This window comes from Leptopilina heterotoma, unplaced genomic scaffold, assembly GCF_015476425.1.
Source record: "Leptopilina heterotoma isolate Lh14 unplaced genomic scaffold, ASM1547642v1 Lhet_347, whole genome shotgun sequence".
Taxonomy (NCBI): Eukaryota; Metazoa; Arthropoda; class Insecta; order Hymenoptera; family Figitidae; genus Leptopilina; species Leptopilina heterotoma.
In genome coordinates, this window is record NW_025111030.1 from 1,022,821 (window position 1) to 1,050,583 (window position 27,763).

The following is a 27,763-nucleotide window of genomic DNA, read 5'->3' on the forward strand; positions in this document are numbered from 1 at the left end:
TTTAATCTAATTGAAAAATTTCTAATTTCATCCCTAGACTTAATGCCGTAAAAATAAATAGACAAATTTCGATGTAATAAATAAGTTTCTTAATTTTAATATTCAACTCTTTTGAGATGATTGATCAGTGATATTAAGGTGCTCCACATCTTAATTTCAATCATTGTTTTTTGTAAAATTCATCATCGATTCTTATATGTATGTATTATTTTAATTAATTAATTATCACTTCCGCATTGTAATTGATTAATTATCAATTCTCACAATATAATTAATTAGTTAGATGAAATTTTATTTGTGGATTCTTAATATATTAATTTAAATAATTTGTAGGCCAGTATTCTTAATATATTAATTTAAATAATTTGTAGGCCACAAATTATTTAAATTAATATATTAAGAATAAATAAAAAATCATCCTTTTAAATTTTAATTATATAACACAAAAAAAAAAAAAAAAAATTTTATTAATTGAACGAAAATGATATAATATTTAAAATACTTTATTTTACAAAAACTTAATTATTTTCTTGACAATGCTTTATTGCTTTTAATTTAAACTTGATAAGGGTAGTGGTTACTACCGAAACGTTGTTTTAATAACATAAGTTAATAAACAAACAATTGTGGAAAAACTGGCCTACAAATTATTTAAATTAATAATTAATTAGTTATTAATTTTCAATTCTCATATTACAAATAATTAATTATCAATTCGCGTGTAACAATTAATTATTAGTTATTAATTATAATATTAGAATCAACTAATTTTCTAATTAATAAATTAATTATAAAGGTAATTTTACATATAAAAATATACATTATTATGGGAAGAAATGTTTTCACTTGATTTGCAATTTTCTTTCCTTAATATTCGTATTTGGCATTAACACTATTTTTCTTTGCGCGGGAGCACTTGAGCATGGAGTATACTTTAAATTTAACAATTTCTTTGTGAGTACTTTTCTTATTAAAAATGTGGTATCAATTAATCAATCAATATCAATCGGTAGCAAGAAAAATTATTAAATACAGTATTTTTTTATTCTTTTTTTCTTCTTTTTTCCAATTTTTTTAGGAATAATTTATTTTAATTCATTCCTTTGTATTGAATTTTGTTTTTTTAAACTTGTTGTTAATTTTCACTTTTATGATTTAAATGCTTTAAGTCACTGACTACTTCCTCTTCTTCGAGTTTTCACTTTAACTAAAATAAAGTTTTCTTTGCATATTTATACACTTTTGAAAATAAATTAATTGAATTCCAACTGAAAGTGTTTTTCTCCATTCTTACACTTTTTAAGAGTCGATCAACAAAATTTGAACTAAAACAAATCATTCGATTTACACTTTAAAAAAAAATTAGGTAATTGAATTTCAATAAAAAGAGCTTTTTTCAATTATTACACTTTTCAAGAGTCAGTTAATAAAATTCGAAAATTTGTTCTTCGATTTGTACACTTTTCAAGAGTCAATCAAATAAATTCGAACTAAAAAAGTCTTCTTCGATTTCTACACTCTCCAAGAGTCAATCAATTAAATTCAAATTTAAAAGTTTTTTTTGAATCTACACTTTCAAAGAGTCAGTAAATTAAACTCAAACTAAAACAGTTTTCTTCGATTTTTACACTTTTCAACTCAGTCAATCAATTAAATAATTCTTCACCAGAAGATACGAATTTGTCTCAAATATTGTTTGCCCCACAAAATCAACATTCAACTTATCCCCCCATTAAATAATAATAAACAAAAAAAACAAAAATTTTGGAAAATAATTCTTCAAAAAACACGATTATTTGGAAAATTTCCGCGCATGCACTAATTTATCGATATCCTGATATGTTGCGAGCATTGCCTGATTTTGTCTCGTACTATCGTCGCGGGCAATTTCACAATTTGGATAAAAATCATCGCATCTCACACCGTCCTGTCCGTCCTTTGCCGCTTTCATATAGCGGAAAAATCGCAGTACATCAACGTTATCCGATCTTGGTTTCCTTAATTCATTTAATTCCCTTGATAATTGAGCAGAAACTAGATTTGAATATGGTGCATAACGCGCTGGACTTCTGTACATGGCGCAAACAACAAATTCACGACATCCTTCCGTCAAGTGACCCAATCTTGAAAAGACCGCGTCCAATCGCGATAACAATGGCGAATAGAAAGGATCGTAATTTGTCAACAGCAACGAACTCGTTGGAATCTCATGGAAAATCTGTTTGAAAAAAGGAGAAAAATTATTGTTTTTATTTATTATACATACACTCAAGAATGGAAGTTATTGACATAAACTCAATAATGAGGAATTGAAGAATCTGAACATTTTATTAATTATAAATTCTTTTGTAAATTATTAACATTAATTTTTATATTTTAAATTTTTACAAAATTTGAAACTATTTTACACTATAAAAAAGAGAGTTAAATTTTTACTTCGAATGGAATTCTACAAAATAAGCACTCTTTGATTTTTTGATTTTTGAAACTTCCTTAAATTTAATTTTAATTGTATTTTAATTGTATTTTAATTTGTATTTTCATTTAATTTTATTTTATTTTATTTTAATTTCAATTAAATTTCATATATTAATTTTGATTTAATTTCAATTTATTTCTAATTTTTAGCACGGACTTCGAAAGTCTTACTCGAAAAGATAACAATTTTTAAAGAATTTCTTTAGGAGTTTTTTTAAATTTAATTTTTTTAAAATAAAAAATTCGAAAAAAAATTTTTCTATGCAATTATTTATAAAAGTATATTAAATAATCTACAGATTACAATAGAATTAATAAATCAAAGAATTTTGATGTTGATTTTCGATTTGACTTATAGCACTTAATCATTTATTTTGTTGATAGGAAGACAATTTCAGTTGTTATATTTATCATTTAATAAGTCAGTTTATTGTAAAAGTTAATTATTGCATACGTTTTACAATAAACTGACTTATTAAATGATAAATATGAATGAAATTGTCTTCCTATCAACAAAATAAATAATTAATAAATACTACTGATTCATAATTAATGCAAAAATTATTTGAAAAATAAAGAATTTACTGAGAATTTTGTACCTAATAAATAAATAAAATTTAATAACTTTTTTTATTTATAAAAAAATTTATCGAATTCCTTTGGGAGTTGTTTTAAATTTTATTTATTATTTAATATACTATTATTATTATTATTTAATTAATAAATATCTGTAAATATTTTATACACATTTAGATAGAATAGAAAAAAAAATTATATTTAAATAGTTTAGATAGATTGAAATTTGTAATTGACGCAGAAATGTCAGAAGTTTTAAGGATTTATTTAAGAACGAGAAATATAATCAGTGAGTAGCAAAAGTCGTTTTTAGAGCGGCACAATAATTTGATTTTGAATCCAGAAATGTTCTCAAGTGGAAAATGAATGACCAAAGTCATCGATGTAATTTTCAAATAAACGGATTTGTTCATTTATGTACATTTTTATAAAATTTTTCTTTTTTCTTCGTGCTGGGGGACGAACGAAAGTTGTTTAATAAGAAACGGAAAAATAGTTCAGCTGTCAGATAATAGAGAAAGTGAAGTTGCATTTTAAGAATAAGAATTTTCTCCCACTGCTCATAACAATTGAATTTATAAATTATAAAATTTCACCAATTGAAATTATTTATTAAAAAACAGGATAAAATTCTTGAAGAAAATTTTCAGAAATCTACTGCAATGAAAAAAAAATTTACTTGATTCAAATAACCGATTACTTGTCTATTATAAAATAAGTATTTACTTGAATGAAATAAAATTTCAGTCAAATAAATTGTATTTGAATTTGAACTGATAATTTCAGTGTTTGAAGCAAATACCATTTAATTGACTCAAATAAAAATTGTTTGATACAAGTAAATATTTATTTTATAATAGACAAGTAATCGGTTATTTGAATCAAATAAATTTTTTTCAGTGTATAATTAAAAAATTTCTTTACATTGTTAACAAAATTTTTAAGACTTAAATGTCTTTTTAAGTCAGACAAAAATTAGTTCAAAGCGACTAATTCTTTTGAAATCATATTACAAATAAAATAGAAAAAAGTTTTAAAAAATATGATGTTATTTTCTTGGTTATTTGATATTTCCTGTGATAGGTTTTAAGTTAAAAATATACTGACAGAGACTCTTCAAAAGTTAAATAAAATTTTTAAAAAAATTCATTTTGATAACTTTTTAGGAATTTTTAATTTTTCTAATTTTAATTTAGGGAGATAACAAAAACTCTTCTCTCGAACAGATTATTCAAGTCGTTTCTTGAGAATGAGAGGAAGAAAGAAAGTCAAAAATTTGTCTGCTGAAAAGAAAGGAAATAAATTAGTAATTATCATAAATATAGTTCGAAAAATTTAGGAAAAAAATCCGACTTCAATACCTTGAAATCTTGCTTTTTCGACGAGTATCCATTGTTCGCCGTGTGCCTCGTGTAATAACGATCCGAAAATGTATTCACGTGAGGAAATCTTGAATCGACATACGAATAACGGGACGCTATTTCCGGTGTTTTTTGCGTCTGCAACATGCCCTCTTCATACATTGCAGATGCAGGAAGTGTTCCCACAGGTTGTCGATTCATGTAATCGTCCCCATAACCCTCGAGATTCTCCTTAAACTCGAAATTCTCATCCTGCTGTGGATTAATGCTCTGCGACGACTGAGCAAACGACGAAACTCCTGTGAAGACAATTCAAAATTATATTTTCTATCAATAAATTTTTCCATCACCTACTTTAAAATTTATTTAGATATACCACTGTCAGTAGTCATTAACCCTTTTTCCACAATTCAAAATGTTGGATCCAATATGGCAGACATTATTTTCAAAATTGCTCAATTTCGCTTGAATTTTGTTAGTCGGGAATTTTCGAGGTCGCCATTTTGAATTTTTAAAATCTGACTACAGATTTGTAACCAGTGAACCCGAAAACCCCAGAGTAACAAATTTTATGCAAATTTGATAAATTTTGAAAAAATGTCCACCATATTGGATCCGCCATTTTAAATTTTGAAAATTTTGAAAATAACACTTCCGGTATTAGCCATTTTCTGAGATTTCATTTTGTAAAAATCAAAAAAGTTTTTCGATTACTTTATTTTGTATTTTATTGACTTGTATTTTATCACATAAAAAAATTTTAGGTGATACCTAAAAATATTTTTTTTATAAAAAAAACCTCAAATTCAGTGGAATTTCCCTTTAAAAACAGTACATAATAATACAAACATAAAATTAGGAATTCACAGTTTTTCTAAGAATATCAAATTGAGAAAAAAAACGAATCAAAAGTGTTGCGAAGCAATAATATTTTGATTCGTTATTTGTCTCAATTTGATACCCTTAGAAAAAATGTGAACATTTCTTTGAAAATCTTTTCATTTTTTTATTTTTTTAAAAATATAATTAACTGACCTTTGCCGACAATTTTACCAATGCTTCCAATAATGCTCGGCAGGAATAGAGCAATGAGGATACTCTTGACAATTTGCGCGCCAAGAATCAATGGCAGAAGAAGTTTCTTGAGACCGAATGCTAAAAAACCAAGTCCGAAGCCTGTTAAAAATGTACTCTTTCCCTCAAAAACAGCTGAAAGCAAAAGTAACCAGCAATTAAAGCGTTTTTAGTCCTCCAAAACAAAGCCATGCTGCAACTATTTTTGTCCTTTCGTCCTTTTTTCTCTCTCTCTGACTCTTTACTTTTTTCTTTTGCTATCATCGAATGTTTTCTTCTCTATATAGCGTCGAATCTATCTGATATATTTTACTATAGGTACAGATTTATATTCTCTGTGGAAAAAATACTTGTCGAGAGATTTTATTTGGACAAGCTTGCTCTGAAATTGCAAAAGGCTAAAGCCGTTTTTTTTATTTTTATTCATGCGCAATATATTTTTTTGATGTAAATTTCAATTTTTTCTGTACAATTCGCAGGCAGTGTACATAAAAATTGCAATATGAAAGGAAAATGCATTTCAAAAAGGCGTATAGTCATGCTCAGCGTATTGGTAATTTTTTAAATTTTGTTTATCAATGAAAATTAATGAAAAAAAAATTCAAAAACTAGATGAAAAAATTGTAAAAAAAAGTGTTTTATAAAAGTAATTAAAATTTAGAGAAACTTAAACAAAAATTATGTAAAAAAATTAAAAAGATAATAGAAAATTAAGAATGTTGAAGAAATCAAATGATTAAAAAAAATTAAAAATGCAAAATGTTTCAGAATTAGAGCAAAATGTGAACGAAAGCTTATGTGCTTGCTGGCAAATGGCTTAAATACACATGTTTAAATAAAAATTAAATTAGCAAATGAAATTAATATTTTTGGAAAAACTGCATCAGTGAATGATTGTGTATGAATAATACAATAATATATTATAAAATAAAAGTAAATTTTGAAAAGTAAAATGCAAAATCACAAGCGAAAAGTTTCATGCAAAAAGATAATTTTATTGTACCATGCAATCAAAAAATTTATCTCTAATTTAGCAATGCTATTCAAAAAATAATTATTTCATTCTCTGTTGCAGAGCTCTCAGTGACTGTTGATATAATTTCCTTTTTATTTATTTACTCAAAGTGAAAGCTGATCGAAAATTAAGCATTATATTTTTTTTCCTCTGGAAATTAGAAAAATAATAAAGATGGAAAAATGAAGGAGATGATAATAAAGAAAATAAAGGAAAAAGATAAAGAAGAAGTCGTGAGGAAAAGAAAAGAAGAACAGGAAGAGAAAATAGCTGATGTGGGAAAATTAAAAGCATAAGTAAAAAAGAAACATCAGAAAAGAAAGAAAGCAAAAAAAGAGCAGTAAGAAGAAAGGAAGAGAAAGCATGAACAAAATTTGTGGAAGAAGCAAAATAGGAAGAAGAAGAAGATGCAAGAAAGAAAAAAGCAAGAAAGTAAAGAAAAAGTTGAAACAGTACAAAAATTAGTAAATGAAGTAACAGCAAAAGAAAAAGTAAATAAAGCAGAAGAAACTAAAGACAACAAAGTATCAGAAAAATTATTAGAAAAAGCATCAGAAAAAGTAACAAAAAAATAGTAGCTAAGAAAATTACGAAAACAAACGAGAAGTAAAAAGGTAACAACATCAAAAGCATCAACAAAAAAGTTAGTAGAGAAGAAAGCAGAATAAAAATCGTAAAAGCAGCATATATAAAGAAAAAGGGAAGAATTAGTGAAAGAAAAAAGTAGTAGAAAGAACAGAAGCAGAAGATAAAACAGAAAAAGCATCAGTGGATGAAGAAGAAGTGGAAAAGAAAATTATTAGAAAAAGTAGAAGAAGCAGAAAAGTTATTAAAAGAGGAAGCAGCACTAGAAAGTATGGAATATAAAGCATCAGTAAAAAAATTATAAGAAGATGAAGCAGAATAAAAATCAGTAGTAGCACAAGAAGAATAAATGTAAAATGCAAAAAGAAAAATTAAAAAAATAAAAAAGGATAAAGATGAAGCAAGAGGAAAAAGAAAAGTTAAAGAACAAAAGGAAAAACGAAAGTGGACGAAAAAAGAAAAGGAAACAACATAAAATTTTTAAATTTTAAAAAGAAGATATAAATGAGGTAGTAGACAAAAAAGAAGAAGAGGAATTGGTGAAAAATTTAGAAGAAGAAAACACTAGAACATATAGAACACACCATTAGAAACTATAGAAGAAAGAGCAACAATAAAAGAATTAAAAGAAGAACTAGATTAAGATGAAGCAGCAGACAAAAAGAAGAAGAAGCGCAGCACAAAATTTAGAAAAAGGTAGCATCACTAGAAACTAAGACGCAGGAACTAAGAAAGAAAGAAAAAAATAAGGAAAAGCAGCAGGAGAATTAAAGTTATAGTCATGGAAGAAGTATTGAAAGAAAGTAATGCCGATAAAGCAACAAAAGAAAAAGAAGAAGAAAAAGAGAAACAATAAAAATAAACCGAAGAAAATGAAGAACAAACAAAATAATTTAAAAAGTAAATAGCATTAGTGCAGAAAAAAGAAGGTTATACAAGAGAAACCAACTAAGATACTAAGAAGTAGCAACTAATAAATTAGAAGAAGAGGAAGCTCTCAACAAAAAAAAAATAAAAGCTACAAAAGAAAATAAAGAAGTAAAAGCATCAAAAGAATTTAAAGAAAAAATAGCAACAACAAAAAAAGGAAGAGTAAAAGCATCAAAAGAATTTAAAGATGAAACAGCATCAATAAAAAAAGGAGGAACAGAAAAAAACTAATGAAAAAATAGTAGTTAAAAAATCAGTAGAAAAGAAAGCAGAAAAAGAAACTAAAAACTAAAATCTAAAAACTAAAAACAACAAAAGGAAATAAAGAAGTAAAAGCACCAAAAGAATTTTAAAAAAAAGAGTAAAAGCATCATAAGAATTAAAAGAAGAGAAAGAATCAGTAGGCAATAAGTAGGGGAAGTTGAATGAAGTAAAAAAGAAAAAAGGTGTCAACGAAGAAGCAACCGAATTTAAAGAAGAAAAATAAAGAGAAACGAAAGAATCTAATGAAGAATCAACAGCTTAAACATTATTAGAAGAGGATGCTTCTAACTAAACAAGTTTAAACAGACAGAAATTAAAAGAAGAAAAAGAAATAGGAGAAAAGGAAAAGCAATAGAATTTTAAGAAGATAAAGTATCAAAAAAATTAAGAAATAAATACAAAAGACACTAAAAATGAAGCAGCAACTAAAAAATTGTAGAAAAGGATACAGTGGAACCTCGATTAGGTATATGAATTGTAAATAATTTTATCCAAACTTCAATTATCCGCACTTTTTCATCATCTTAACTCAAAAATTTCATTTTTTACATTTATCAGTATTGAATTTCATAAAAAGAAAGAAATTTTATTAGCTGTCTTCAGTTTTTTTATGCAAAAACCTCACTAAAAGACTAATGTCATTTAATAGTGTAAATTGACTCAAAAAAAAAAATATATCCATAATTATAAAAGAAAATAAACCAGTTTCTATTATTCAAACTTTTGGTTATCCGAAGTAGATCCGAATTAGTTCGGATAATGGAGGTTCCACTAAAAATAATTTAAAAATTTAAAACGAATAGTCAGAAAAAATGTTAATGCAAAAAAGATAAAGAATGCGAAGAAGCAGTAAATGAATATAAAGAAGAAAAACCTTTACCAAACGCAGAAAATGTACAATCAGAAAAAAATTTTTTCTTCGACCGCAAAATTTATTAAGCTAAACCAAATTTTTATTAAAATCAAACAAATATTTATTTAAATTAAAGAAACTGTACTTAAAATGACCCAAAAATAAGCTTTATACAACAAAATATAGTATTTGATTCAAAAATTTTTTATGTAAACAAACAAGTTTTTCTGAGTGTAAAGAAGAAAAAGGTCAATAAAGTTAGTAAGAAGCTTCAAATGTAATATTATTAGTTGAACCAGCAGCAGAAGAAAAAATGGAAAGAAATTTTTGTGTAATTTTTAAGTTAAATTTTTGCTTGGATAAACTAAATATTTCGGATAAAGAAGAAAAAACCCAATATTTCTTGATAGATAAAATATTTTCATATAAATTAATTTTTTTCTTTTCAAATAAAATTTATTCTTTAAAAAATTTAATTTCTCATTCCTTTTGAAAAAGAAAAATCTGATTTTTTGTTTCTTTTTTATTAAGAATTTTGAATAATGACATTCAAGTTACCGCCCAAATGGCAAATGTAATTTGTGTACGATCTCATTTTGAAAGGAAATTATTCCACAGCAAAGAGGAAGTAATGCTAACGGCAAAAACGTATACATATAGCGTTGATAGTAGAACGCGTGCAAAGCAAAACCTTTCTCTGATAATACTTACAACCAAAGAACGTCCTCGACTTTCTCGCCGAGATAAGATCACCGGGTATATGTATTTTAAGAACATGATTTTTTGCAAATAATTGAACTTTTTCAATCAAAGAAAGTTCCTTATTATCATTATTATTAGTCGTGTCATTATTATTTTGACTCGTTATATTATCATTTTTAACAATTTGCACTAAATCAGTGACATTATATTCCGTTGCCATTGATATTGTATCAATAAAATCCTCAAATTTTTCCTGCAAACATGTCACATTAAAATAACTGTCACAAGTTACAGCTTTTTTTCTACGATACATTGGCATCTTTTTTGTTCTCGTTGTTGTTGTTTTGTTCAACTTTGATAATCTTTCAGATTCGGCACGATGTAAATTTTTATCATCAGTGATAATTAATTGTGTAATGTCAATATCGAATTTCGTTGGTTTTCCAGAATAATGATGATTATTGATTTGATAATTTTTTTCATCAATTTTCGTTTCATTCCAATTTGAGATAACTTCGTTTGTGTGAATGAGTTCGTTGTCGTATGTCGTGAGATTGAGTGATCTTCGTGTTTCAACGACCTTGACACCAGTGACCCAGTGTAAAGTCACAAATGTCATGATCACGATCATAAGTACCACACCACTTCTATCCTTGGCCATTCTCGATTCCTTTCTCTCTTCGCACACATATATACACTAACAACACGAGAACAAACTCACGATGGTTCCTTGATCCGGAGGGGCTACAAATGATCCTCGTTTCGGCTGAGTAACTGCATCTCGGTCGACCAACCAAGTTTCTGACACCTGAAAATCAACCGCATGATAAACGAACCATTCACAATTTTTTGTTTTTTTTTTATTCATTTTTTTCTACATCTAAGTGATTCTTTTTTTTCGAAATGGTGATTATTCAATATTTGGATAAAGCATTATTTTCTTGTTTTTTAAACATTTTTTTACTTAGAAAAAATTACTATAATTTGGAATTTTTTCTTCTGTAATTAAATAAAAAAAATAATAAGAGATCATTAATTTTTTATTTATGGGTATGGGACATCGATATTTTTAGCTATATCAAGAAAATAATTTATACATTCCACAAAATTAGTTTTAAGGTAATTTTTTGTGAGTTAAAATAAAATCGGTCACAAATTATGTTACCCCTTTTTGAATTCTTATTGTACCTAAAAGTTCATAGGTTTTGAAATCCGTGTGTGATTTTGTAGAACATATTATGTCTTATAATTTTATATTTTTTAAATATTTTTTATTCTTTATATATAAAAATTATGATCTGAAATTAGATTAAAATAATAAACAAAGGAATTTTCAAATACAGGAATTGAATAATAATAACACTTTCAGCCTAAAAACAAATATTTTTTTTCAAAAGAATCATTTAAAAATTATAAAAATCAATTTTTCCATTTGGCAATTTTTTTATGAATTACACATGAATTTCAAAATCGAAGAACTTTTAGGTATAAAATGAAAATTCCAAAAGGGTCAAAATATTTTCTGAACGATTTTATTTTTTGATTATTGGAATTCCTCATGAAACATTACCTTAACAATAATTTTGTGGAATATTTAAATTATTTCCTTGATATATTTAATTAAAAATAGCTTAAGTACATAAAATAATAAATTATAAAATTTATAACTATTGGATTTTTTCGCTAAATAATAATTTTGAGTTAAATAATTTTTGATTCGCTAATTAACTAAAGAAAATTTAATTACTAGTTTATGATAATTTGTTTAATTATTTTCCCTTTTTAATAAATTTCTTATAGAATTTTTTTCACTAATATAATTAGTAATTATTATTAATTTATTGAATTTTGAATTTGATAATTTTTTAGTTCTTAATTTATAAACAAAATTTAATTAATAGTTTATTATAATAATTTTTTTACACTCCTAAATTTACAATTACTTTCTCTTACTAGAAAAGTTTGGTATTATACTTTTTTAACACGTTTAGTTGTTAAATTGTTTCATTTAAATTTCCTATTAACAATCTTTTTCCCAATCAATTTGTCCCTTTAATTATCTATTCATAATGATTTGTTCATTGACAAATACCGTAATTATAGGCAGATAAAAAATCCTTTCTGATAGTCAAAAATTTTTACCTAAGTATTATGTGTACGGCCCCTAAAGAGCGATAAAATGCAAAAAAAGACTCTATTCTAGATTATTTGTATAAGAATAGTAGGTAGTAAATAGCAATTAACAATTAATCTAATTGTTTAAACAATTTCAAATAGAGTAAAACTTTAAGAATGACCTATTTCTGTACAATATATAAATAAGAAAACATTTTTGTTTTTCCGAATGGACAAAAATATTAATTTAATAGGTAGTATTAAAAATTCATTGTAAAAATTGAAAAAATATATTACACTTTGTTAAATTTATGTAAAATATATTTTTAAATTTGTTTTCCTTTTGAAATAGAATTTGGAAAGCGCTTTGTAAACTTTCCAGAGAACTGTTTAAACATGACCTTTTTTTCTAAGCACGTACTGACATTAGCATTTGGATAATAACATTAAGCTGAAAAAAAGTCTTTATCTTTAAAGAATATTCGGTCAACAATCCAGTCGAAGAGGTTAGAAATTTACTAAAATAGTAAAATTATTTGAACAAAAATACTAATATAAAAAAAATTACAGTTAAAATATACTAAAAAATTTCTACTTTTTTGAACATTTTAATTACCAATTTTATGTACATTTAAAATCACGAATTTAATAACTTGATTAAGATTACTTCTTTTAGATTCAACAAGTGTGAATTTCAGGTTCTTACAAAAATTGGAAAACACATTTCCTTCTCATTTGAAATTCCTCGCATACGAACTTTTTAAATTTGCCTACTAATGATCTTTACCGTCGACCCCAAAGAAAGCTTTACTATAAATATATTTATAAGTAGTACAGGTTAATGTCAATGACAGACTTTGAATATAAATTGTAATATTATTTTCAATATTATATTCACACATTTCCTCAAATTTTATGAGTCATCATTTTATACCTAATTGAAAAGAATTTAGAAAATCGTTCGATAAAATTTTAATCAAGTATGTATTAATGCATTAATAATAATTAAAATAATTTGAATTTATTAATTAATAATTATATTTATTTATAATTTAATAATAATAATAATAATAATTTAGAAAATGAAAAAGTTAAAAATGAATGATATTAAAGATAATTTAATATTTAATCTATATTGTCTTCAAATAATAATAATCAATAACAATTTATTATTTATGTTTATTTATTATTATTTATTGTTATTCATTTCTTTATTAACTTATATTTATCTAGTATCAACGATCTTAAGAACAAAAAACACCCTTTCCTTTTTATTTTCGTTATTATTATTATTATTATTATTATTATTATTTTTATATTTATTCTATTTATCCTATCATCAATATTATTATAATTAATGCTACATTTGAATTTCCGGGAATAATTTAAATATGTTAATAAATAAATTAAATTTTCCTCTAATTGCTCATTTTTCTTGAGTATTATGATAATTTTTATCATAATAGAGAAGCTCGAGCGAATCTCTCGCGTGATATAATAATGAAACAAGTAAAAACGAAATAAAGAAGAAATCTTTAAAGGAATGATGCAAATTACATATTATATTGTTTTGTAAATTACGTAATAGGTACTTTTTTTCTAAAACAAAAATTCTTTTTTAGTAAATTTAAATGTATTTATGTACAATTTTAAGATTGCGGAGATAAATAAGGTCGCATTTTACAGATCGAGGGCACACGTTTTGGGAACTTTTATAAAACCGGCTTTTCGGTCATCTTGGGCCACTTGAGTCAAACTCTCGCTTCTGAACAGTAAAAAAACGAACCATCAAGTTATCATGTCTTCTAATTGTCATTATTGGTGTCATCACGTCAATCTTATATACTCGTAAAAAAAAATTCTCCTTTGCTGATGCGAGAAAAATACCATCTTATTAAAGTTCATTCAACTCTTTTAACGATGATGGGTGTATTGTACATATATATATAAATGTACTCAGAAAATATAGAAATTCCATTTACCGAAAATAATTGAGAACACTAGCTTTCATTTTTAATAATCGACTTTTTATATTTTCTTTTTGTTTTTATTCTCCCTTTCTTCGCACCTTTATTAAATCCAAAAATTACACTACACTCTACATATGAAAAACATATTAAAAAATATTATTCATTTAAAATTTTAAATCATAGCAATAAATAATAATAATTATTATAATAAATTTTTAAAGTATTATATATATATAAAAATATGGAAAAGAAGAAAAGAAAAAATTCTTCATGAAGAAATTATAGTGAGGTACATACATCGTATCAATTTTCCAGTTTAAGATTGAAATAATCAAATTAAAATCTTTGAAAAAATATATATATATTAAAGTTGTAAAAAAATTGTATTACAATAGACCATTCATATTTGCAATGAGTGTTTTGACTGAATAAAAGTTTAATCTTGTGAATTGATCTTAATAAAATATTGTGTGTACACAAAGTGCTAACAAAACGTGCTCTTGAGATAAGAGCAACTTTCTAAACGAATAATAGCCAATCAAAAACAAGTCAACTACCTGTTTTTTTATATGAATTGTATCACTTTTAATTCACACGTATGGAATGTGATTTTTTTGTTTTCAACTCTCACATTCCGGATTAGAGTCGCGATTATTTTTTTTATTATTAACCCCTTAACTGTTTGAGGAAAATACAACATGATTGTCCCAAAATGCCCAGCGGAATTTGATACTTTTTCAAATAGTATAATATATATCTAAATTATAACTAATTATTCAATTATTTTCTAAAATATCATTAATAACCCTTATAATTTCTTATGATATTGATATAAAGAAAAATATCTATCAATTTATATACAAATTATATTTATTTTGAGTGATAGTGAACACGACCCACGGGTGGGTCGGAAACAGTTATGGCCATACTTTTTCACGACCCACCCGTGGGTCGGAAACAGGCAACGGGTTAAAATTGAATTAGTTCCCTCTTTATATTCAAAAGGAATTCAGAAGCTAATTACTAGGAGTTTTTATGGCTATTATTATTATTATTATTATTATTATTTTTCTAATTCTAATTATGATTATTTGAATTATTACTTCCATTTTTGTATTTATTATTATTGACTTTTATTTTATTATTTGAAAAAATTTAGTACTATTATTAATTTACTACTATATTATTTAAATTTAACAAAAAGATTTGTTATTATTTATTGATGTAAACGGTCTTACGGAAAGAAAAATTGTCCTATCGTACTAACTAAATATAAAATGTTAATTACAAATAAACGGCAAAATAATTAAAAAATGTCAATATTATAATAATTATAAACTATTTAATTTATTTATATTTATTCAGAAAACTCGCAGAAAAATTAATTAAATTTACAAATTTAATTTATTAACCTCCCTACGGTTAGCCCCGAGTATACTAGGGGGGGAATCTTTCATTTATTTATTTAAAAAAATTAAATTCGAGAGTCATATAAATAAAACTCTTAGTGTAACTTGAAGCTAAATAGTTGTATTTAATATCAAAATAAATATGAAATAGTCAAAGGTAATTTTAACAAAATTATAAATTTATTTTCTCAAAACTGAAAAATGATAAAACCGTAGGAGGGTTAATAAAATTTCCAAAGTTATTAATAAATTTAATTATATTATAATTTTAACTTATATTAATCATAATTCAAAATAAAAATTTCGCATTACTGTTTTTGGATTTCTTTATAAATTAAAGTGTATCTTATTTATCATTTATTTACAAACAAATATTTTATCAACTTTAATTATCTTATAAGTTTATATTTAGGTATGTAATTACTTATTACAATTATAATTAGGTATTTTATTTACAATAAAATATATTTATTTTTAATTAATAATAAATTTTTATTTATTTTAGTTTTATTTAAATTAATCTCTTTTGTAATTTAATTAATTTATTTAAAACAAGGTAAATAAAACGAAAACAATTATTTATTTATTTATACTTTATTTATGAGTAATTACGAGTTTAAAAAGTATTAAACTTTTACTCTTACTTTTATTATTAAAAATTTTTTTCAAATTGCTTTGTTTTTTCTTTTAAAACATCTACAAATATTATTTTGTACTTTAATAGTTTAATTAAAAGTTTACAAAAAGGAAAGAAATTGTATGTTTAGTGGCAATTTTTTCATAATAAAATAAAATAAATATGGTAATGTAGATATAGATAAGAGAGTAAAAATAATGACAGTGGTAAAATGTATAATTTTCAAGAAAATTAAGCAAGTTTCAAGAGGCAAAGTGTCAAGAGGCTCACCAATAATATTAGATATTAAGTTGACTGTATTAAAACCAGTTATTTGAACAAAATAATTTCTGTTATTTTAAAACGTGTTTCCTATATATATATATTTATTTATTGTCTTTGTGTATTTAAAATACAATATATATAATTTTCGGTATTATTATAATACAGTTTTAATTTTTGGTTGCATTTTTAATTACTTTAAAAATTTATATTAATTTTTATTTTTATTGTCGAAAACGATGACAAAAGAATTAAATATGAAAAAAATGTAATTTGTATTCTTTACAGCCTTTACAAAATTAATAAATCTGTTGAAATTTTACAGTTTCAAGTTTATTTAAACTAATATAAAAGATTATGAATAAAAATTAAAAAGCAAAGGTTATAGTTACAAAATAGAAAAGGAAAAAATTAAAATGAAGAAGATGAAAAAGTAGATGAAGCAGAAGAAGAAAAAGATGAAAAACTTGATAAAGAAAAAAAAGAGAAATAAGTAAAAGAAACATTTTTAAGTTCAATTTAAACTTTAAACTTTATTTGAAAATGATTGAATAAACGAACAAATAAAATTAAGCTTTATTTGAAACTTCATTCTGGGATTTCATTATAGCGATGAAGTTAAAAGGATTGAAATGAATCCTTGCCACAGTGAATTGTGTATTCGAAACGAAAAAATAAATAAAAGTAAATAGTCGAGTCCATAATCAGAAAAGTAATTATCAATGTATGTAATTTTCCATATTTCTTTTCTTACGAAATTGCATTTAATTAATTTTCAATGATTATCTATTTTGATTCTTTAATTCTCATCGCAAAATTGAATCTTGAACTCTTTATTTATTTCCTTTAATAACTTTTTAATTACTTATTAAATTTAAATTTATTACGTTTTTGAAATAATTTTAATATTTTCTTCTTTCTTACAATTACTACTCAATTTATTTTATTACTATTCTATTAATTTAATTCGTTATTTATTTCATCCTTTTTTTTGATAATGTTTTTCTTCACTTGATTTGTTACATTATTTCCACAATTTTTTGGTTATTTTATTTTTTCACTTTTGTTACTTTATTTCTTCATTTGTTTTGTTATTTTTTTTTCTTCACTTGTTTTGATACTTTATTTCTTCACTTGATTTATTTATTATTTATTTATTTATTTTATTTATTATTATTTGCTTTGTTATTTATTTTTTCACTTTTGTTAGGAATTATTTCTCTTTACTTCTTTTGTTACTTTATTTCATTACTTATTCCTCTCAAATTATTTTATTACTTCTCTTCTTTAAATTTATTTCGTTATATTATATAGTTACTTTACTTCTTTTATTTTATTTCGTTACTTAATTCTCGAATTTCTTTTGTTACTTTAATTCTTCACTCGTTTAATTATTTTATTTTTCAAAATGTTTCACTTACTTTATTTACTTAACTTTTTGTATAAATTTGTTACTCAATTTTCAATCGATTCTTAAAAAAGAGGAAGAAAACTCCACGAGAGATAAAATTACAAGTAAATTTAATTTTATCTGTTTTTTCATTGATTTTAACAGGAAATAATTGATATTTAATTTTTTTTACACTTTGGTAATAATTTCATTTTTTGTCTAATCACCTATAACAAATAACGTAAGTTTCTTTTGATATTTTATGGCGAAAAATTACAAAAAAAAACCCCTCATTCAATAGAAATGGTTGCAAGCAAAATGTTCAAATTACCATTGAAGTTGTGTGAAGAGAGCAATCATCACAATCAATGTAAAAAGAGAACATTTTACTACTTTTGTTTTTGCATTGTTTATTATTGTAAAAACTTTTATTACAAAATACCAAACCAAAGTTATTATTCAAACAGATAAAAATGTTTTTCAACGCATTTCTGACCTGCTATAACACAAACAATAATGTAATTTTCAAAATTAAATGTAAATCCGAGGGGGAATTTACTAGTAAAAATAGTGTACACTTGACTCCCTGTTCCACTTATTATCATTATTACCAAGTATTACCGAGTATTACTAAGTATTACCAATTATTACCAAGTATTACCACTTATTACCAAGTATTACCTATTATTTTCAAAATATTTCCGCATTCAAAAATTTAACACGTTGAATTTCACTTTCTTATACGTAGAATTTACAACAAAATTATTTAAAAATCTTATTTAAAATAAAAACTACAATGAAACGCAGAGAAATAAATAATTAAATAATTCGTACATACAAAATACAATAATAATTGAATTGAGAATTGTCTCTTTTTAAAAACATAAATAAAAAAAATATCATTTGAATTGGTTTGAATTTTCTTTTAAGGGTCAGAATTTCCCAAACGGATCACCTAAATCTAAAAAATTTTCATTTTGAACCAAAATATATTTGTTTTACTCTTAATGTGGTTAAGAATAATCCCTGAAAATATTAAGCCAACAAATTTTTTTTGTAAAAGTTATTAACAATTGAGTTTTTTAGTACTGCTAAATTCATCCAGTTGACGGATTTAAAAATCAAAATATGTATTATTTTCGTCTTGAATTGCACTATTTGAATATTTTTCTTTAATTTTTTAAATTTTTTATATTATTTGTTTATAAAATGTTAATAAAGAAATATGTTCTTTACGTCCTAACAAAAAAATTAAAATTGTATTATATTCTTTAAATGTCTCCGAGTATGAAACTTATATTAAAGGAGATAAAATTTATAACAGATTCCTCTAAACCGATTTTTGAATTTTTATTTGTTTATATTTTTTTGTTACTCAAAGTTAACAATTTACAATATTTTTCGAAAAAATCATGTTTATTTTTTTATTTTTCCATTGCACATGATCGAAATCAGTTTAAATTAGTCTAGTATGTGTACCAGATAAATAATAATATGCATAATGCAATTTATTTAAATTTTTGAAAACAATATTAATTAACAAATAGATAATTTTGGTCATTGTTCATAAAACAATTGTTTTTTTGCAAACAAAAAATTATTAAGTATAATTATTAAGTTTATTTAAGTAATTTATGCCTATTTTGCTAAAAAATTATTTTGAATTTAATAATTACCATTGTTATTAACAATAATTGCATGAATAATTTATTTGTTTAATAAGTGAATCATTTGTTTATAACAAATGTAATTGTTTATGCTAATAAATTTTTTAAGTTTTTTAAAGAATGTACGTATGACCAGGCATTACTAAGTATTATTAAGTATTACCTATTACCAAGTATTACCAAGTATTACCAGGAGAGTGTACACTTGACTCCCTGAGTAAATTCCCCCTCGTGTAAATCTTTCTTTTACACCCTCAATACGTGTACGAATGTGTATAAAAAAATTAATAACATTATTTGTTTTGCTGTCAGTTAATTTTCTAATGAAAAATAATAAAGCAAATAGAGCCAAATAAATGGGTGGCATTTTATTTTTTGAAAACCTACATATTATACGAAAGGGCAATTATTTTTTCTCACTGTAATCTCGTATATTATATAAATAAAAAAAATAAATATAATTAAAATAAATAAATAAAGTAAGAACTAATACCTTCTCATAAATAAATAAATAAAAATTTGATGCAAAATTAAAGCAGAAATTTTTGTAATGTAAATAAAGCAGATACATAAAGTAAAGGAAACGAGATAATTTCAAAAGAAAACCGAAATTATAATCTGTGTTTAGTTTTTTTTAACAGCATGTGACTGTCGGAAATGCAATGGTAATTTTTTCGAAAACTTTTCTCTTTAAATATTTAAGGGATTACGCCATCATGAACGCATATAAATTAAACGGTTTTTCAAGAATTTTTTTGGCAAACATATTTGGGTGATTCTCCGCGTAGCGCACGATTTGGTTTATGAAATTTAAAAAAATTTTTTTATATCCCACATGCACAAAAATGGCATTTGCTCGACCAAATGAAAATGGCGTCCATTTTCTCCCATGTGCAAACATATAACCGCTGATCCCATGCGTTATTTTTGCCCAAGAGAGAAAACGGCCGCCATTTTCATATAAGTCGAACAAGTGAATGACTTTTACTCCCTGTCGTCTGCTATCTGAAATCGCCACTTTTGTGCATTAGGAATAAAAAATATCGTAAGTAACACCCTCGACCTCCACTCGTGTCACAAAAATCACCGTAAACAAATGGCTGCCTTTATACCCTTGTTGCTTAATATATTATTTTTATTGTTATGATTATTATCAATATATTTTTTTGAAGATAAAGGCTTTAAAAAGAAAAATCCATAGCGGGCCGGAAAAATTATTTATAATTTTTGTTGTAATCAAGTGTAGTAATTAACTAATTCACTGTTTGGACACATTCTGTCAAAAAAAATTTTGCGGTAATTTAAACAATATTATAGCGTAAAACTCATTTAAAAATTATTATTTTGGTAATTTATGGAAATTTATAGAAATTTATGGAAATTTTTGCGATAATTCATAAAAATATATCAAATTTGTAAGGTAATTTAAAGAAATTTTGTCGGTAATTTTTAAAAATATGCAAAGTAGAAATCACAATTGAAAATTTTTATTTCGGTAATTTATGGAAATTTTTGCGGATATTTTAATTATTTGAAAAAAGTATCATTAATTTTCAATCGGTTTAAAGTGGATCCCATTCGTATTGACCAAAACAATATAACTACGCTTTATTTAACCATTTTTATAAATAATTATTTAATTTGTGGTAAAATATTTAAGGGTCGGTGGAGATTATTTTGTGATTCCCTTATCAAATTTCCAACTTAAAATGAGTGAAAAATGAATAAATCAATTAGAACATTGATTCTTTTTCCTGAATTAACTTAAGGAAGTTATTTTTTGTGTTTACAAAAGTATTTTTAAGTTAACATTTCATTTTCATTTAAATAATTTACTGTTTGTTAATAAAATAATGAATAGCATCCAAATTTGCTGTCAAGCATAAACTGAAAAAAACATATATAAAATGAATTTTTAAAAAAAATTTTTTTTATTCAACTGTACTAAAGTAGACGATACTAAAATGTCAATAGTAATTGAATTTATTATTGCATATTACTAAAATTATTAACTTTTCACATTCTCATCAAAAATGAGAAAGTCTTGGATTTGTGCGATTTTGAGCAATGTCTAATATTGGTAAATCTTTACGTTTCATGACCCCCTGATTCCAAAAAAATGGTTTTTAGAGAAGTGTCTGTCTGCCTGTCTGTAGAAAATTTTGTCGTCACGATAACTCGAGTAAATTTTTATGAATAGATTTGCAATTTGGGGGACTTTTTTAGTCCATAAAAATAAAGCCTGAGTTCGTTGGACAGCTCATTTCGTCAAAAAATAACAAAAATACAAAATTTTGAAATTTTCAAAGTTTTGTATTTTTGGCAATATTTAAAAAAATATTTTTTTTTATTTTTTTCCTTAAATTTTGAACAAAAACAAACAACTTTTCCTTTAAATACTTTTTTGTACAACAAAAAACAAAAAAGTTATGATTTTTTTTTATATTTTCAAAATTTTGTATTTTTGACAATTTTAAAAAAAATATTTTTTTTTATTTTTTTCTTTCAATTTTGAGCAAAATCAAGCAATTTTTTCTTGAGACACTTTTTTGTACAACAAAAAACAAAAAAGTTATGAATTTTTTTCCAAAAAAGTACAAAAAATTGAGATTTATAGTGAGTGAAGCATTAGCCAAAACATTAAAAAAACATTAATAACATGTCAAAACTTTAATTTTTTTTCAGATGACAAATTTAGGTAAATATACAAAATTAGGAAGAAAAGAGAACTCAAAATATGCCAAAATTTTGCTTTTTTTTAATTTTTCCGTAAAATTTGCTTTTTACATTCTCATCAAAAATGAGAAAGTCTTGGATTTGTGCGATTTTGAGCAATGTCTAATATTGCTAAATCTTTACAATTCATGACCCCCTGATTCCAAAAAAAATGGGTTTTAGAAAAGTGTCTGTCCGCCTGTCTGTCTATCGTCTGTCTGTAGGAAAATTTGTCTCCACGATAACTCGAATAAATTTTTATGAATCGTCTTGCAATTTGGCACACTTTTTTAGTCCATAAAAATGAAGCCTGAGTTCGTTGGGCAGCCCATTTCGTCAAAAAACAACAAAAATACAAAATTCACGAACTTCTAAAAAATTCTCTAGCTAGAAAATCTTCACAGTATCAAATGAAGGCTTAAGCACAATAGAATCTTTAACCGGAACCGTAATCGTGAGCGTAAGAATGTGTTAGGGAAGGATATTTATATTGTTTATCCTTCTCTAACTTATACTTACGCTTACAGTTATGATTGCGGTTCCGATTAAAGATTCTATTCTGCTTAGGCCTTAAGAACCTGTAGGCACAGAAACTGCTCAGTTAAGGGTGCGTTTATGGGGAAATCTCACGAAATGGGGACTTTTTGTTGTAAAAAAATTTATTTTTCAAATTAGTGGCACATTTTTTTTTACCATAAATTATTATTCTTCGACTAAATAGAAGTATATTTTAACCGGCGTAATTCATATTTATTAATTGCTACTTTATTTACACTATTTTTTTCATATTTATGCGGTTATAAGTGCAGGTAAAACGTATTTATCTTCAAGAATTTATAATATTTTACAACCCTTCAAAAAACATTTTCCTTTATCTACCTAAACTTACATTTATCAAAAATCTACACGCGATATAGTTCAAATATATTTTTTCCTAAAATGGCACTATAATTGACTAAGTAACATTATCTCGTACAAAAATTATTCAATATCAACCACAAATATTATTTTTAGGGGTGAGCATTTTGCACACATATTTATTAACACTAAACCAAGATTTGAAAATTATTTATTATTTTTCCATTACAACATGAAAAAAACCAAGTTCTGCGCTACGCGGAGAATCACCCATTTATGATAAGACATTTTTATTTTGATTAAATTAAATTTTTTTGAAAAAATAAAATCTAACTTTAAAGTGGTCCCTTTTACGTAAAAATTTTTTTTTTCAAAACGGCTACGTCACTTTATTCAAAATTCATCACTTTTTATAAAAAATGATTTTTTACTTATTTCAGATCAAAATTGAAATGCTAATCATGCCCAACACCAAGAAATGTACTGCTGCACTGGAATGCGTATCTCCACCATTTTTAATTTTTTAAAAAAACTTTTTCGTTTTTTTATAGCTTACAATACCTATGTATTAAAAAACAATAAAAATAAAAATGTCTTATCTTAAATATTTTCGCAAAAAACAAATACTTGAAAAACCGTCTAATTTACATGTGTTCAGGGTGGCGTAACCCCTTAATAAATTAAGCTGAAATTTCGTACGAAAGTCTAAACTATAATAAAGAAAGGCAGTGATGTGCAAAAGTTGTAATAATTAAAAATAAATTATAATAAAACACTTTGAAATCGGTAAAGACGAGAAATGGATTAGAAGTGACCGTGATAACTGATAATTTTAAAGTAATTTTTAATAATTAATTTTAAAAATATTAAAACTTTTGCATATCATTGGCCTTCTTTATTGTATTTTAGAATTTCGTACAAAATTTCATCTCAATTTATTAAATATTTAAAGAGATAAGTGGTCGAAAAAATTTACCATTGAGAACCAAACAATCACATGCTGTTAAAGCACAATTTGCATGTAAATAAATAAGTAAATAAATAAATATACTTATTAATTAATAAGTAATTAGGTAAATCAATAAACTAATAACAAATAGGTTAACTAATAATAACTAACTTCAATATAACCGACAGATTAGCTCAGTCGGATAGATGCCTCGCTTGGCGGACGTTTAAGGACCAAGGGTAAGTACCCTTGGTTCGCGCCCATTTGGCTTGGTATTTTTCCGGCACGTGAGATTATCTGAGCGGGAGGTTCGACGTCGAAGTATAATGATGTGCACCGTCGATTATTATCCGGTGCACACCATTAGAACTCGACTGTTGATAAACCGGTTGTACTCGGAGAGGTTTTCTACAGTTTCCCTCTCCACTGGCGAGAAAACCCATTAGACGGGTGGTCCAGGCAAATGCGAGTATACTCCTAATAAGTTTATAGTATGTAAGAAAATTTCCTCGGGGACACTTGTAAACGCTAGTATTAAGGCAAAAAGACGAGTGTATAAATAAATAAATAAATAATTAACTTCAATATTAACTAATTAGCTTAAGCAATAACTAATTTTCTTAACTATTAACTTAGTAGATTAAGCAATAACTAATTATCTTAACCATTAACTTAATAGCCAAGCCAATAACTAATAGCTCAACTATTAAATAATTAGTCAGCCAATAACTAATTACCTTAACTATAATCTAATTGGCTCAGCCAATAACTAATTATTTCAATTATTTAATAACTAGCCTAGTCAATATCTAGTTCAGATAGCTTAGTAACTAATTGTTAAGATAATCATCTTAACTATTAACTAATTAGCTTAGCCAATAACTAATTGGCTTAACTATTAACTAATTTATTATACCCAATAACTAATTAGCTTAACTATTTACTAATTAACCTAATCAATAACTAATTAGCTTAATTATTAACTAAGTTGATTATGTATAATCAATAACTATTCAGCTTGAGCATTAAGTACTATACCGCCTGAAATTATCGGTACGACTGCACACGCACGGCCCAAAAACATACCAATCTTTAAATCACGATTTTTTTGTAAATACAAATGTTAGAAAATTAACAAATATACCATTCGAAAGATTATTAAATTCTACGATTAATGGTACATAACTAAACATTTTAATAATTTATACAAAGATTGCAGCAATTGACAAATTTGATAAAAAAATTTTTAAAATATAATTTTTTTGGAAATTTTTTCAACCCCTGCACATTTTTAAAAAATTTTAGAAAAAATTTGAAACTTATATAGGTGTGATCATTCAAGTCTCATCTTTAATTTAAGACCAAAATAATTCAAAAATCTTATTCGGTTCGTGAGATATCATTATAAACGTTCGAGCATGTTTTTTGACAAATGCATTGAATTAGTCGATTTTGAACGATTTTTGGCTGAAAATGCTCGGCCGTTTATAATGATATCTCGCTAACCGATTAAGATTTTTGAATTCTTTTGATCTTAAATTAAAGATGAGACTTGAATGATCACACCTATATAAGTTTCAAATTTTTTCTGCAATTTTTAAAAAATGTGCAGGGGTTGAAAAAATTTCCAAAAAAATTGTATTTTTAAAATTTTTTGTCAAATTTGTCAATTGCTGCAATCTTTGTATAAATTATTAAAATTTTCAGTTATGTACCATTAATTGTAGTATTTAATAATCTTTCGAATGGTATCTTTGTTAATTTTCTGACATTCGCATTTACAAAGAAATCGAGATTTAAAGATTGGTATGTTTTTGGGCCGTGCGCGTGTAGCCGTACCGATAATTCCCGACGGTAGTGTAATTAGAGTACTTATTAACTAATTAGCTTAAATATTAACTTATTAATTAATATTTACTAATGAAAAAAATGTGAAAAAAGTAAAATTGTTACAAATACAAACCTGTTATTCATGCGACTCCAATCTTGTAAAATTCGGTTCTCCTTGAAACAGAACATTCCCTTAATTGCAAAATCAAATAAAAATCATTTGCCAAAATCCACTATTATTGAACATCCAATTAAACTCGATCGTTGACTCTAATCCTCGTTAATTCCAATAATCCTTTAAAAAAACAAATTTTTTATCATAAATAATCAATAAAAAACTTTTTTTAAATCAAAACTTCTAGAACAAAAAATTGTAAATCTAAACATTTGTAATTTGAACCAATAAATAAATTAATAAATAATAATAATAATAATAATAATATTTAAAAATTTTACCGGAATTATGCACAATTATCATTACCTTTTTCTCATAGTCTTAATTTTTTAAACAATAATAAGCAATAATAATTAAAAGAATTAAAAAAATATTATCTAGTCTAATCATCTAATAAATATTTCGATAAAAAATAAACAGAAATAAATTAATATCAAAACTACTTAATGAATAAATATTAAAATAAACGATTCAATTATAGAAGAAATATATTTGGCACAAAAATTTGTTGAAAAAAAATTCACGTAATTTATCGCGCAATCCATGGTAATGAAAGTACTCACTCTTGCGGTATACAGGAGCCTCATCAACACGAGTATTTATCTATATGCATATATATAGTAAAACACACGAGTTTATAAGGACAGAAATTTTTTTCCTTTCAAGTGTATTTTAAAAATCTTTTCTTTTAATTGAAGTAAATTGCCACACTAAAGAAGGTAATAATCACAGCACACAACAAGAAATTAAAAAAAAGAAGAAGAATCATATAAAACAGTTAGTGTAGAATCGTCTACGACGGACGAGACGATACTGGCAAGCAACATCAGAGAATCGGCTGAACTAACCGATCTGGGTTACCCGGCCATTCGTCTGTCTGTCTGTCCGTCATTCTCTCCTATATGCCTCAAGTTCATTCCAAGCATCATTCTTTTTCATTTATTGACCATTGACCATTCGTCGCGTTTATAATATTGCTGTGATTTTCTTTCATCGATATATTGGCATATATGATACGTGAGATGTACAATGATTTTCAATTGGAAACATGATCTCTCCAAAAATGAATAAAAAATGTTTTCTTCTTCCTTCAAAATAAGAGTTAAGAAAATATTAGAGAGACAGAAAAAAGGAAGAAAAATATCGGTTTCTTCAATTCACTGATTCATTCTTCGGCAATGGTCCATGAAACGAAAGAAATCGCAAAGATATTTTCGATGAACACGAGAGTCGTCGACCCGTCCGAAGAAAATTATCCACGCGCGACAGGTTACACATCAAATTTCCGGTGACTCTCGGTGAAATCAGGATAGTATCAGTTTTAAACCAAAAGAGGGTCAATGGTGATTTTTGAATAACGTAGATATATATGGATGTGTCTATATATATATATATATAAAGTATAAATGTCTATATATCTATATAGCTTCTAGACGAAATACAGGCAACTGTAACGGTTTTATTCGAAAGCGGATAAAATTTGGTGTTAACATCCTCTTTTAATAACAGGAACCAATAATAATTGATGTTGTCTTGAGATGGGTGCGCGAAAGTTACTAGGGAATTTTTTTTACTCTTTTATATTTTGTATATAGTTTTTGTAAACTTTGTAGTTTGTACCTATACTTTATATTTAAACTTGATATACAGAGAATAACAAAATTAAAAATAAATTTTCCAAGTTCGAAAGACAATAAAATAAATAAAAGTATAATTAAATAAACAAAAGAAATAAAAAATAGAACTATAATGAAATGAACAACAAAGGAAGATAAGAAAAGGAAGAAATAAAAAAAATTAATATTCCAAGAAAAAGAATAATAAGAAAGAAAAAATAAGAGAATAAAAAGAAGAATAAACATAAAAAAAGAAGAAGCATAAGAAAAATAAATAGAATGATCAGAATAATAAGAAGAAAAAGAAGGATAATAGAAAGAAGAAATAATGAA

The 27,763-nt window shown here is 24.9% G+C and overlaps 1 protein-coding gene across 2 annotated transcripts; it reads right to left on the minus strand.

Moving 5' to 3' along the window:
* Positions 1–506: 506 nt before the first annotated feature.
* On the minus strand, positions 507–26,639 carry LOC122505167. Of its 2 annotated transcripts, none has more exons than XM_043616648.1 (6): positions 26,378–26,639; positions 25,773–25,934; positions 9,848–10,646; positions 5,451–5,624; positions 4,416–4,714; positions 507–2,218 (listed from the first exon to the last, which is right to left on the minus strand). In XM_043616648.1, exons 3-6 carry the CDS (start codon positions 10,497–10,499, stop codon positions 1,793–1,795), a joined length of 1,551 nt encoding a protein of 516 aa, XP_043472583.1. In that variant the 5' UTR covers positions 10,500–10,646; positions 25,773–25,934; positions 26,378–26,639; the 3' UTR covers positions 507–1,792. The 2 variants fall into 2 exon arrangements, with proteins under 2 accessions (XP_043472583.1, XP_043472584.1); XM_043616649.1 differs by having other exon boundaries at positions 508–2,218; positions 5,451–5,570; positions 26,378–26,638.
* Between the last annotated feature and the right edge of the window lie 1,124 nt (positions 26,640–27,763).

Bases quoted from the DNA above. Each gene is read 5' to 3' on its own strand.
- LOC122505167 (XM_043616648.1), bottom strand. From the start codon at position 10,499: ATGGCCAAGGATAGAAGTGGTGTGGTACTTATGATCGTGATCATGACA. The intron at 5,625-9,847 runs GTAAGTATTATC...TTTTGCTTTCAG, and splicing joins GTCGAGGACGTTCTTTGGTT to CTGTTTTTGAGGGAAAGAGT. The intron at 4,715-5,450 runs GTCAGTTAATTA...TTGTCTTCACAG, and splicing joins TGGTAAAATTGTCGGCAAAG to GAGTTTCGTCGTTTGCTCAG.